The following is a 13323-nucleotide window of genomic DNA, read 5'->3' on the forward strand; positions in this document are numbered from 1 at the left end:
GCCATCGTGATAAAGAATTTATGAGGGTTAAGATCTTAGAATATACAGTGAAACATAGTTAGGTAGTTGATTTAATCAAGACCCTAATGATCTTCGATAACATGAATTCCTCACCTGATAATGTCCATTATTTTCTGAAAACAAGGAAAAGCTCTAGACTGTTTCTGGTATTATGCTGGGCAGACGTGGTAATGTATCGATCCTGCATTTGATGCAAAAACCGCAAGAAAAATTGTAACGATTGTGTTAAAGGTAACTGGTGCCAAATATGAACACGAATGACAGGAGAGTGGAGATAGGGGGAAATGAATGGGGCAAGTTGGTTCATATGAGATGTAGCAAGAAAAGCAGAGCTGTGCCAAGCATTGAGCAAAAACCAAGAGACATTTGTTTCATATACATTTAATCAGGGGGATCTGTAAAATATCATAGTCTGAACAGTCAGCACAGTAACAAATGTGCAAAGTCGAGCTAGAGCTCTTTGATAAACTTTGCAGATGGAAATTCTGTGAAGTTGGTCATTCTTGATTTTGGAGTTCTCTCTGTTCACTGATCTTTTCTCTTCCATGTGCAGATGTTGATGAATGTGAGCGTGATGACAATGCTGGCTGTGTCCATGAATGTGTCAATATTCCAGGGAATTATCGATGTACCTGCTATGATGGCTTCCGACTGGCACATGATGGCCATAACTGCCTTGGTAAGTTATTGTTCAACCATTTACATGAAAAAGTATAGCTCTGGGTTTATAAAAAAAAAATCACCTGTAACGTAAATTTTGTGATGAATAATTCCTTATTCTGTAACAGTCTGGAACAGTAACTCTGAGGGATGTGAATATTTTCAGTCTAAATCCTAAAGTTGAATTCTTCTTATGAATTCAGTGATGTCAGTATTGTAAACCAACGAAAGATGAATAACTCATTATCCCTTCACTGTCAAGTATATGAACATGGAGCACTGCATTGACAATGTCAGATAGAAAGCAATGGGCTTGCATCTGTGGAAAGTGTCTGCTCAAGCGTCTGTTCTTACAGCCATTCATCCACTCTTTTGCCTCCCTGTTCTTGTGCTCTGTCTTGTTGAGAGGGGAAATGAAAAGCATCTTGGGCCAGTTTAAGTTTAAGAAGTCTTCTGTTTCTGCTAACTCTGTCACATCATATGGCATTGTATAAACATCCCAGCTGCAAAGTTTTGCCACAGTGTTTATTGAATATCTGTCCCAGAGAAAAATACAAACTGCTTTTGTATTTCAATCTCCACCCTTTCTCAGGAGACAGAAGTGGTGCTGCTGGATTCATTTGCCAAACAACTTTTGGATCAGGAAATGCGTTGTTGGTAAACAGACCCTCATTTCTCCATCATTTTATTGTGGTGGAAAAAGGAGATATGGTGGGAAAACATGGTAAATGTTGGTGTCTCGTTTTTTTGGAAAATAGCACTCAAGTGGCAAATCATGAAAACAGTGTCAGAAAATAGGCGTTAAACGGTGAATATTCTCAAAGAGGGTGGTAAGAAACATTTTGGGAGTCCCACAAGCACTCCTTTTGCCCTGAAGTAGTCAATTGTTAAGCATAGCTGTATCTGAAACCCTGGCCGAATCCACACATCTCAAGTTTTCTGCTTTTTCCCTGCCCGTTATTCGCTTCTCAGAGGGCTGTTCACATACTCTTACCTCAATCCCGCCATTCTCTTGTGTCTTTTGCGTTGCACCTCTGACGAATTTGTTATGCGTTCAAACGCTTCTCTTGTGCGGTTCTCACTGTGGATGTGGACAAATAGAAGCGTTTCACAAGGAGACCGCCCCCTTCAAACCACCCCACTTCCATGTTTGCAGCCTTTCTGAAACACCATCCCTCTTTGCCATGCAATTATCAAGCTTTTCCACTCTCTCTGCAGCATGCCTGCCTGCCCGCCCTTTCCCCCTTTGTTTTTTTAAAGGGGACTTTCCCAGCATTGTTGCATAATCCCGGCCATAAATCTTAATCGGGGTGCTCCAAAATCCCCACGAAGACTTCCAAGGGGTGGTGTCATTTCCATTTCCGTGTCATTTTTAGGATGCCAGACAGTTGGAAATATCGGTGGCTGTTAAAATTATTTTTTTTAACTGTTGAAATTACCGTTATAGCGGAAATCCGTCATTCTAACATTACATTCAAGCATCAAATAACTAGTCTGCCCGTTTGGAGAGTTTGGATCACATCCACCTTAAATATCAGTTCAAATTAGCCCGCCAGAATAATGGTCCAATGGATTTCAAAGAAGAAGGCATAGAATAACATTAACCAATCACAGGCATCATAGGGGTGTGGCCTCGCCTTAGCAATTTAGCAAAAAAACGCTATCGTGGAAATCTGATGAAAAAATGAAAAAAAAAATGAATGTGACGTTGTCATTGGCGACGTCAGATCTAAACCTGCCCCATATTGCGCAATTCTACCGGGGATGTGGACGAAGTATAGCGCAAGGCAGCGGCAGTAAGAGAAGGGATGTGAACACAGACTGGGACATTGCGGGATAGAATCCAGCGTGATTAATGCACATGAAAAGCGGAAGGTAGGGAAGTGTGGATTCAGCCCCTGGCAGTCAACAAGATACTCTTTTAAAGAAGAGGAAACAGCTGTCATGGCTGCTCAATGCAATGCACTTGCCACCAGAAAAAAAACTACAAGGCTTCCATTCAGAGATACACCTTTTCCTAAGCAGGTGAGCAGTGCTCATCATATTTCTGAGGACTTTCACAGGCAGCATTCCTAGAAACTTTTGCCTGTCAGTAACAAGTCCTTGCAAGTCCCTGGATTTTACCAGCTAGCAAATGGATTGCCTGCCTGCCTGCCTGGGCAATTTGCTGAATCACTTGCACAGGGATGAACAAGGCCATTAAACTTGCAGCCACAAATGATGAGAAAGGCCTGTGATTATTGAGATTTGAAGAAGGTGATTTATTTTTCCTTTTTGGTTATTATATTGTTAGGAGTTATGCTTCAAGTGACTGAAAACTGAAATATACCATAAAGTGGTGAAGATTGGGATGGGGAGGAGTTGAAGCTTTCCTGATTTTTGTCAGATATCTCTTCATTGATTACATTATGAATTCACAAAAAGCCACAAGCCTTATAACAAAATCATCAGGACTTACCATAGGAAGCTTAATCGGCATATGAATTTGAAAGGAAAACAAGAATTCTGCACATGCTGCCATGAGGTACATAGAGAAAAAGTGGGCTGCAAATGTGATAGGTTGGTATATACAACAAAAAAAAAACAGTTTTGCACACCTCCAGTGAATGCTAAGTGTTTGGTAACTTGGATGATTCCCTCTCTATAAGGTTGAGTGCAGGTTTTTCTGCTGGAAGGCAGGATGTGCAGCTTCCAGCCTATTTTGCTGTACTACTGATTTGCTTGTCTGGCTTGGACTCCAGTGCAGAGTTGTTCCCACTATGCTTTGGATAGGCTCTTTACTTAAAATTGTTGTTGTTCAGGTGCCTGCCATGCTTCTCTAGTTAAAAGAAACAAGAGGCTGTGACTATGTGGTACAGCATCTGCTTGGTATGCAGAAGGTCCCAAGTTCAACCCCTGGAATTCTGCAAGAGCAGAATGCATAGGCTAGGGTGGAGGGCTGGGTAAGATGTGGCTTTGTGATAGTCCCAAAGGCCAGCCAGTCAACAGTCTGCACAGCTGACTAGTGTTAGAAAGAGCTCTTCAGAATTGCTGTTTGTGCATTTGTCCAAAAAGGGCTGAGCATAGACATGCACATGGCTGCTTTTACTCTTGGGATGTGGGCATCTTGCAACAGTGCCCTCTTCCCTAGCTGTCTGCACTCAGCAGCTATCTTGTAGCACCTCTCTTCCTTCTCAGCTTTCTTCTGTTTTCTGCTGCTCCATTCAGAACTGTTTTTTAAAGGCTTGCTGCTTGCAGCGATGTATCAAACTGCATATTGGGAAAAAAATTGTGATTTAACTATTTTGTTTTGTTCTGTATGGACATACAAAGTAAGTAAAAACAGCAGCAGCAGCTGGGATTCTTCAGAGTTATTTAAACACTGACATTTCATCAGTGAAATGCTGCCTCTCCCATCGTCACTGCCCCAGGGTCTCACTGCTGAAAGGTTGTGATCTCCAAGTTATATATTTCAAACATATTTTTAGGAAAAATTGCTGACAGAAAAGGCAGCTAGTCTTTAATTCTTACATTCATGCAGCATATCTGTGATCACAGAGCTACTGATGGATGGTGGTTGTGCTTAAACCTTTAGCGACTGTCTCCAGCAGAAGGGAGAAGGAAACTTTTCTCTGTCTTGAGAGCTGCAAAGGTTTAAACAAGGCAACAATGCACTTGGCGCACAGTTGTTTTGCCAGAAGGTAAATAGTGGAATATGCTGATTCTCAGGGACTTTCCCAAAAAGTTTTATTGACATACAAGAATGGAAATAGAAACTATCTACTGAGAAGTCCAATGGAACCTCAAAAACAATCTGATGAAGAGATATTATGCTGGAATAAATTTTATTAGTCTTTAAAGTACTAATGGACTCCTGTTTTATTTTGCTGCAACAGGCTAACATAGATAATCCCTCTGGAATTATCTGCTACATAGGCTTGCTTTTTAGCTAGGCTAAACCAGAATCTATCTTTGTCTAATTAATCTCCATTGATTTTGATACAGAGCAAATTTTATCTCAAAATGGCAGGCTGGCTTCTGTATTCAGATTGTTGTGTTTCAGGATACCCTCCTTGGCTAACTAGACTGATGACCTCCGTCCTAACTGCAATAAAAAATATGGCTTGCTCGTTGCCTGGGTAAATATTAGTGAGTTCAGTCTTTGACAGCCTGTGCATGAAATGTAAAGCTGTTTTATACAGATTCAGGTGTTTGGTCTGTTTCATCTTAGCATTGTCTACTTTGATTAGAAGTAACTTTCCAAGGTTTAAGGCAAAGAAAAATGTTTCCTAGCACCTGATGCCTGTGATTCTTTTAACTGGAGATTCCAGGGACGAATCCATTTACGTAGAAAGCATGAGAAGTCCTACTACTGAGTCAAAGCCCCTCCCCTAACGTGTGTATCAATCTCCCTAATTTTCTATGTATTTAAAGTATTCATATTTATTTATCACATTTCTCATGCTTTTCTTCTATTGTGGAAATTGGCAGCTTAAATAGGACTTCCACAAATATTTCCGTCCAGGCACTGACCAGATCACTAGACAGGGGGGCAATTTTTACCAAATCAGCCCCGCTTGTGACCTGTAGTTTCTGCATTGCTCCAGGAATAACATCAATTCCTGGTGCAATGTGGAAGTGCACTGGAGTGCTCAGGAACATGCTATAGGGTTCCTAGGCCCATTATCATGCCTTTTCCCATTTCTAACAAGTTGAGAAGTTGTGGGGGATACCCCACCTCCACCAGGGGTCTGGTAACCTCACCTCTGAAGCACTGGTAGAATTGCTGGACCTTGGATCTGCTTGCTTCTTGTCAGTAGTAGCTTTTGAGAAGCAGCCTACTGGGAAATTTTCCTTTAAATCATATGACCAGTCCACCCCAATGATAGATTGAAATTGGGGATGGACAAATTGAAGATGAATCCAGCCAATCCAAAACGCGTAAGAATGGTTCAATCAATTGTGCTGGGCTGCAAGGACAAGAGAGCTTCCACAGCTCTGATACTGAAAATCCCCTCATACATTTTGAAGTACATAGTGAGGCCTAGTGATAAGAGATACATATTCTTCATCTTCTTGCTTATATATTGAAGTGTTGGTCAAAAAACTTGCAAGAGAAAAATCCCTCTACTTTGCTGTAGACAGCCTGCTTTAATCGACAAAGTACTGCCTGGTCCCTATAATACTACTGTACAAAGAATATTCTTCTTGTAATCCAGTTAACGGTAAACAATTGAGAGCTTGGCTTTGGCTCCCTTATATCTTGTGACCTTTTATTTTGTAAAAGGAAACAATAATTATTTAAAGTATTGTGAAGAACTTTAATAATTTATTATTTTATTTTAAAATATTTATATGCTATCTGAAGAGATCAGAGCAGCTAACAAATAGAATTAAACATTTTTATAACGGGAGCAAGAAAAGCACATTATTCACTTTAGTTAATAGCTGCTTTCTGACTCTTATAATTGAGCTACGGTAGTGTTTAGGGCAGCCTCCTGCCAGCAACTCTTGTTGCTGTGGTGGAAGATTTTTTTAAAAAATCCTCCAGCATTGTGCACATCATGATGTCACTACCAGATGAAACATGAAAGTGACATCACTTTGCTCTAGGAATTACTGGTTTTAACATAGTTTCCAGTGATTTGTAGAGTTACATGATGTCACTCCTGGGTTTTTCCTGGAAGAGAAATTGTGCCGCACGTGACTAGAGGGAACATGGGGCAGCTGTTGATGACAGCATGACATCACTTCCAGGGAAAACCTAAAAGTGATGACATGCCTGGAATCTCTGGAAGCTCTATGGTTGTACCACAGAGTTCGTCATCCATCTTCTGTACAGTCCCACATTGGGACTGCACAGGCACAGGCTAGTCATGGAGAGAACTTTCTAGCTTCTAGAAGACTCCTAGGGTTTCCGTCCCCCCACCCCGCATGAAGAGATGCAGTTTCCCACCAAAATGGTCACATGTTGTGAGGGAGAGGCACCTGCTTCCCTCAGTTCTCCTTTCGCCGCCATTAGGAGAACACTTCTAGAGTTTGGCTCCTGGTTTTTCTAATTCATCTGAGCTTGTTTTCTTCTTTTTCTCGTCAGCCTTCCCTCTTGATGGAAGAGTTATCTATGGTACAAAAGACCTTGTTCAAGAAATGCATCCGCTTTTCTACCAAAATGACTCAAGCTGATCAGCATGAGCTTTGCCTCCTTTGTCTTGGCGAGTCTCATAATGTTGCTGCTTGCCAACAGTGCCAACTGTTCTCTCCTAAGTGCCAACTGTTCTCTCCTAAGGCCTGCAGTGATTGGGCTTTGAGACTGAAAACAGCCCACTGGGAAAGGGCTTTATCGGGCTCCGATACCCTGGCAGTAAAGTTATCTGCTGCATGGGAGCAAATGAAATGATCTGGTTCCATATCACTGGTTTTCCAGTTTCCGAACTGTCTTGCCACTGATCTCAATTGCCAGATCCGTTGGTATCTCCGGAACCACCTTCTGAAGGCGAAGTTGAAGCCGAAGTACTACGTGTCTTCTTTGGATCCAGACAGGCCTCTGTCAGTTCCAAGATGGCCCCAAAAGTGATATGAGGAGCCTTCCACTGCCTTGGCTTTCTCAACAATGGCCAGAGCAGAGGAAGAAGTAGCCCTGGTTCCACCATGTGCCCCTTCTCCTTCTCATGTTCAGGAGTTCTACTCCGGAGACAAGAGTTCAGGTCTGGACCAACTAACATCCATTCCTTCAGTTCTGGAATGATTCCTGCCTACATTTTCTGTTCTGATAGTTTCTTCACAGGGTGCAGTGAGTTGGACAACTCTGCCTTCTCAGTCAGCTCCTACTTCTGCTGCTCCTTCCTTGTATCCACTGGTTGTTCCCTCAGTTATGAAGATGGTTCTGGCCTTGCTTCCAGGGACTTCATTCCCAACCATGCTACTGGCTTTGGAAGCATGGAAGTCTTTGTTTGAGGCCATGCAACTTGCATCGGTTCTGGGAATGCCCTCATTGGTTCTGAACTTTTCCATTCCGGTCTTTCCTTTGGTTCTGATGCTTCCTATCCAGCAGGAATGCTTGCTTGAGTCCGATTCTGATGAGGAAGAAGTGGCATTGAGATATGACCAGGATTCTGAAATGGCTTTTGAACCTTCTGCAGATGAAATCATGAAGGACTCTGCTTCTTCTTCCCCCATAGAAGATTATAGGATGTTCTAAGAGCAGATATTAAGAATGACCAAGGAGCTTGACTTGGATGTTTCTTCTGCTAACCCAAAGCCTAAGAGTAAGGTCCTACAACCTCTGTACTCCAATGTTCCTGCAACTATCATCTTCCCAATTCAAGCACCGGTGGGGGAGGTGGTAGAAGACGTTTCTACAGATCTGGGGGTGGGGCGGGAACCAAAAAGGATAGGTGGAAAATCGGGTGGATTGGGAGTGTGGATGGCAGGTGCAGCCAAAAAGCCACAGGGTTGACCTGGTCCATGATGGTGAATGGGCCAATGAATCGGGCTTCCAATTTGCGGGACCGTCTCTGGGTACGGATGTGGCAAGTCGAGAGCCAGACTTGATCTCCCACCTTCAGGGGTTTACCTGGTTGACATTTCTGGTCTGCGTTCTTCTTGTATGCCTCCTTATCATGTTGCAATTCCTTGTGCAATAGTTTGTGCAAAGATTGGAGTTCTTGCAGGTACTCATCAGCAACAGAGACACCAGAGCAAGATGTGATGCTTGGAAAGAATCGAGGGTGGTATCCATAGTTCTCTACAAATGGTGTTTGCTAGGTAGATGTGTGCACCGCATTGTTGTAGGTGAACTCAGCCAGGGGAAGGAGCGCCCCCCAGTCATCCTGCTGGTAGCACCACAGGTACTGTTCCAGTGTTGCATTGGTGCATTCAGTATGTCCATCAGATTGGAGGTGGTATGCAGAGGACAGGTGGACATTGTGCTGAGAAGGGTGTGTACGGCTTACCAGAACCATGAGGTGAACTGGACTCACCCATCCATGATCAAGTGGTCGGTATCCCATGGAGTCTGAAGACATGTTGGAGGTACAGGTGTGCAGCGGTCTGGGCTGTGGGGAGTCCAGGACAGGGAACGAAGAGAGCCATTTTTGTGAACAAGTCCAGTACCACCCGGATATACATGTGACCTTTGGAGCAAGACAAGTCCTTGATAAAATCCATAGAGGTTGTCTTCCAGGGCCCCAGGGGAGTGGGTAGTGGTAGTAACAGTCCGGAGGGTTTCCTGGGGAGGTCCTTAGCCCGTCTGCAGGTATCACAGGTATTCACGTACAAGGCCACGTCTGATTGAACCCGGGACCACCTGAATTCCCGAGTCAGAAGGTGAGTGGTCTTGTGACAATCAAAATGTTTGGCGGGCCTGGCATCATGTGCCAGTTGTAGTAACTCAGTGCGCAGCAGTCCTGAGGGAACGTATACATGGCCCTGATGAGTGAACAGGCCATGCTCTTCCGCGAATCCTGTTGCATTGGGCTGGGAGGAAGCATGGAGGTCCTGGAGCTACTTCTGGGTAAATGAGTCCTGTGACTGTTGGTCATGGATCCGGGCGGGAAGTCCCTGGGCAGGTTGGATGGCTGTAAATGTTTCCGTATATATAATAGTGGTAAAGAACTGTTCTTCTCTGGCAGGTGAAGCATACTCCAGTTTTCTTGAAAGGGCATCAGCCTGTTTATTCTGGGAGCTGGGCACATAGGTAATTTTAAAATGAAATCAGGAAGAGAACAAGGACCATCGGATTTGCCTCTGGTTCAGGCGATGAGCTGTCTGGAGGTGCTCCAGGTCTGTGAGGACCTGGATAAGGTGTCGTGCTCCTTTGAGGTGGTGCCACCAGACCTCGAAGGTCACCTTGATGGCGAGTAGCTCCCGCTCCCAGATGGTGTCGTTTTTTCCCCTGGGGTGAGCTGGCGGGAGTAGTAGGCACAGGGTCGCAGAGAGCTAGAGGAGGTTTCCCACTAGGAAAATACAGCCCCAGCAGCAGTGCTAGAAGCATCTGCTTCCACTGTGAAGGGTAGCTATGGGTCAGGATATCACAGGACCGGTTCAGCGGTGAAGTGGACCTTCAGGACCTGGAATGCGTGATCTGCTTCTGGTGTCCACTGAAGGCCTCCCGGGGACACAGCAGCCGTGTCAGTGGAATGGTGGTCTCTGCAAAGCCCAGAATAAACTGGCAATAATAATTGGCAAAGCCTAAATACTGCTGCACGTCTTTCCAGGAGCGCGGTGCTTGCCAAGTCTGTACCACCTCAACTTTTTCTGGTTCCATCTGGACTCCCTGTGGTGAGATGACATGGCCGAGGAACTCTACTGCCCCGAGATGGAAGGTGCACTTTTCCAACTTGACAAACAGGCCATGTTGCCATAGTTGCTGCAGCACGATGCACACATGCTGCGGGTGATCTGCGGGGTCTCAAGAATAAATTAAGATGTCATCCAAATAAATGATGACAAACTCGTCCAGGAGGTCCCAAAAGATGTCATTCATGAACCTCTGAAACACTACTGGTGCATTAGTCAGGCCGAACCGTATTACGAGGTACTCATATTGTCCATAGCGGGTATTAAAAGCGGTCTTCCAGTCAACACCAAGTTATGTGCCCCCTGAGGTTGAGTTTGGTGTAAATCTGGGCTCTCTTCAATTGCTCGAGGAGGTCAGTGATCAGAGGTAGTGGATATCGGTCTTGGACAGAGATTCTATTCAGGGCCCGGTAATTGTTGCATAGTTGGAGTTCCCCACTTTTCTTTTTGACAATACCGGAGCAGAGGTAGGCAAGGTGGAAGGGCATATGAACCCTCGCTTCAGATTCTTGGTGAGAAAGTCTCTGAGCGCAGCCAACTTGGGCTGTAATAATGAATACAGGCGTCCCACTGGCAGAGGTGTGCCAGGGACAGTCATACAGCCAGTGTGGTGAGATTTGGTCAGCTCGTCTCTCCTCAAAGATGTCCCCAAACTCTGCATACTGTCCAGGAAGTACTGGAGAATCTGGTGCAGTGGCCGCAATCTGAACTGTGGGCAGTTTTGTGTGTGAGCAGGGCTTCCGATATTTTAGGTCTAGCTGGGCCCATCCAACAATAGGGTCATGGAGGCAGAACCAAGAAAGTCCCAAAATGAGGGGAAACTGAGGCATGCTCATGACATCAAAGGACAACTGTTCTTTGTGATGCTGGATCTACAGCACAATGGGCTGGGTCTCCTTGATCACTGGGCCAGAGTCCAGCAGGCGCCCATCAATGGCTTCAACTACGGTGGGCACCTCCTTGGACTGAAGAGGAATTTTATGCTGCACTGCAAACTGGGTATCCATGAAACAGTGGGAGGCAGCCCGAATCTATCATGGCGTACACGAACAGCCACCAGCTATCAGGCAGGCAGAGCTTCACAGGCACAAGGAATGGTCCGGGGTGGTCACCGGAGGCCTCGGTGGAACCAACGAGTTGACTCGCTGGAAGCAGAACCAGCACCTTGGCTGGGGTTCCCCTTTTTGCCAGGCATCCGTCGGCATAGTGACCCGCCATGCCACAGTACCAACAGAGGTTGTGAGTAGGATGCTGCTCCTTTTCCTTGGACATCAAGCAGGGGTATGCCACACCCAACTGTGCAGGCTCATCCTTTTTTTTCTGGTGGGGCCCCAGGCGCAGGCCGACAGGCTACCACACAGCCTTCTTTCCGGCTTTCCAGTTGCCCATCAATTTGTAGGCACAATAGAATGAGCGCCTGTAGTTCCACAGGGCATTCTGATCGGGCCACTTCATCGAGCACCTCATCTGAGAGCCCTTCCAGATACTGGTCTACTAGGGCTGCCACATTACAGTCCGGGTCCTGGGCCAGTAGCTGGAATTCAGTAGAGTATTGAGCCACAGTCCCATCCCCCTGTTGGAGGGGACGTATCCTTTGGTTTGCCTTGTCAGCTTTCAGGGGGTTAGCAAAGACAGCACCAATGTGGGACACCATGTTCAGAAAATCCCCCAGCAGAGGGGAATTGGAAAGCAACAAGAGTGTGGCCCATCTTGCCTCCTACCCCTTTAACAGGCTGTGGATGAAGCAAACCTTGACCTTATCATTGGGAAAGTCTCTAGCCTGGAGTTCTATATAGAGCTGACGTTGGGCAAGAAATGCTGGGAATTCCTCCATATTGTCCTCAAACCTGTTGGGAGGATTAACTGGGCATTTGGCAGGTGGGGGTGCGGCAGGTGCAGCAAGTAGGGTAGCGGTCTGCTGCTGTAAGATTACCAGTGCCTGAGCTAATTGCAGTACCTGGTTCTGCAGCATTGCAAGGGTCCCCGGAGTGGGCGCCACCTCATCCATGCCGGGAAGTTTGAGGGTGGAAGCAAACTGTTATGGGCTAGGCTAGCCCAAGCAAAGTAGTCCAAGTCCAGTCCACAGTAAAAGCACTAGGTCAAATCTATGAGAGAGTTCAGAATCCAAAAGCCCAGTCCAGTCTGAAATCAGAGCACAAATGCAATGCTAAGTGTGTCTCCAGAATCCAAAAAGCTAAGTCAAGTCCAATCCGAGGTCGGTATCCAATAGAGTCAAGTCTAGGGGCAGGCAAGGGCAGGGCATAAGGTTCACAGAAGTGATTGCAGGCATTCAACACATTGTTTCCACACCTGGCAGTTCCTCTAGACTGGCTTTTATAGCCAGCTGCTGGGGCTCACTCCTGATGCTACTCATCCTTGCTCTCCAGCAGCTGGTGTCAGCTCAGAAGGCGAGCACTGCACCGTCTCTCCTGCAGCTCTAACCTCTGCTTATGTCTGCAGCGCTCTTTAGGTGTGGGTGAACCTGGGATGGTGGTGGTGGACGCCCCTGGCTGGGCTTTCCCGGTAGTGTTGGAAGTCCCTGGCTGAGCTTCCCCAGTGGTATTGGGGCTGGAGAGTGCTGGTGGCCCTGTCTCAGCTGCTGGCTGTGAACTCTGATTAGCCAGCAGCTGTTGTTCCTGATCCCTGGCTTCTGCTGACTCAAGACAAGGGCTGGCTACACGGAGCTCCTCTTCTCCAGAGGAGACATGACTGTCTACATGAGGCTTCTTTCCTCCCGAGGAGTCCCCACTCTCACTGAGCCCAGACTGGGCCACAACAGTCAACTATCAGGTGATTATGGGTTCCTATAATGCTTATAGTAGAAGATGACTGCCTACATGGAATTACCTGAAGATCATTGTTCCTTGGCCAGGGTTCTCCAAATGGAGGCCTTGAAGTTATCCAAACAGATGATGATATCAATAAAGCTTCTGCTCAAGCTATGGCTTCTGGAATCACACTACGTCAACATTCTTTGTTTAGATCAATGGCCGTGCCTCAGGACACAAATCGTGAAATTGAAGATTTCCTATTTGAGAGTTTTCAAAGACTTTGCTGCAAAGACTGATGGTGGCTTGATACAAATTAAGAAAAATTGTCAAACTGCCAAGTATATGGGAATTGTTGCTCCCTCTCATCAACAACACAATAACAATATAGGCACCGTACTTCTGTGCCCTCCTCACAACAGCATTCATAATACCGTTCTTCAAGGTATTTTCAACATCCTTTCCAGCAGCAGAAGCTTTTTTCTGCTTAACAGCCACCTTCCAGAAGGGGTTCCTCCAACAGAAATCTAAGCAATTGCAGGTTTACTCCCCTTATGCCTCACAGTCTACTATGAAGTCTCTTTTTTGACTATCCACC

At 45.7% G+C, this 13323-nt stretch overlaps 1 protein-coding gene across 1 annotated transcript in view; it reads left to right on the forward strand.

Moving 5' to 3' along the window:
• Window positions 1-13323, forward strand: part of SCUBE3 (signal peptide, CUB domain and EGF like domain containing 3) — a 157856-nt gene that overhangs the window by 12207 nt on the left and 132326 nt on the right. Inside the window, exon 3 of the mRNA XM_054980419.1 lies at window positions 575-700. Within this exon, the coding sequence (XP_054836394.1) occupies window positions 575-700 (126 nt within the window). The remainder of the gene's footprint in view (window positions 1-574; window positions 701-13323) is intronic.

Source organism: Eublepharis macularius, chromosome 5 (genome assembly GCF_028583425.1).
Source record: "Eublepharis macularius isolate TG4126 chromosome 5, MPM_Emac_v1.0, whole genome shotgun sequence".
Taxonomy (NCBI): domain Eukaryota; kingdom Metazoa; phylum Chordata; class Lepidosauria; order Squamata; family Eublepharidae; genus Eublepharis; species Eublepharis macularius.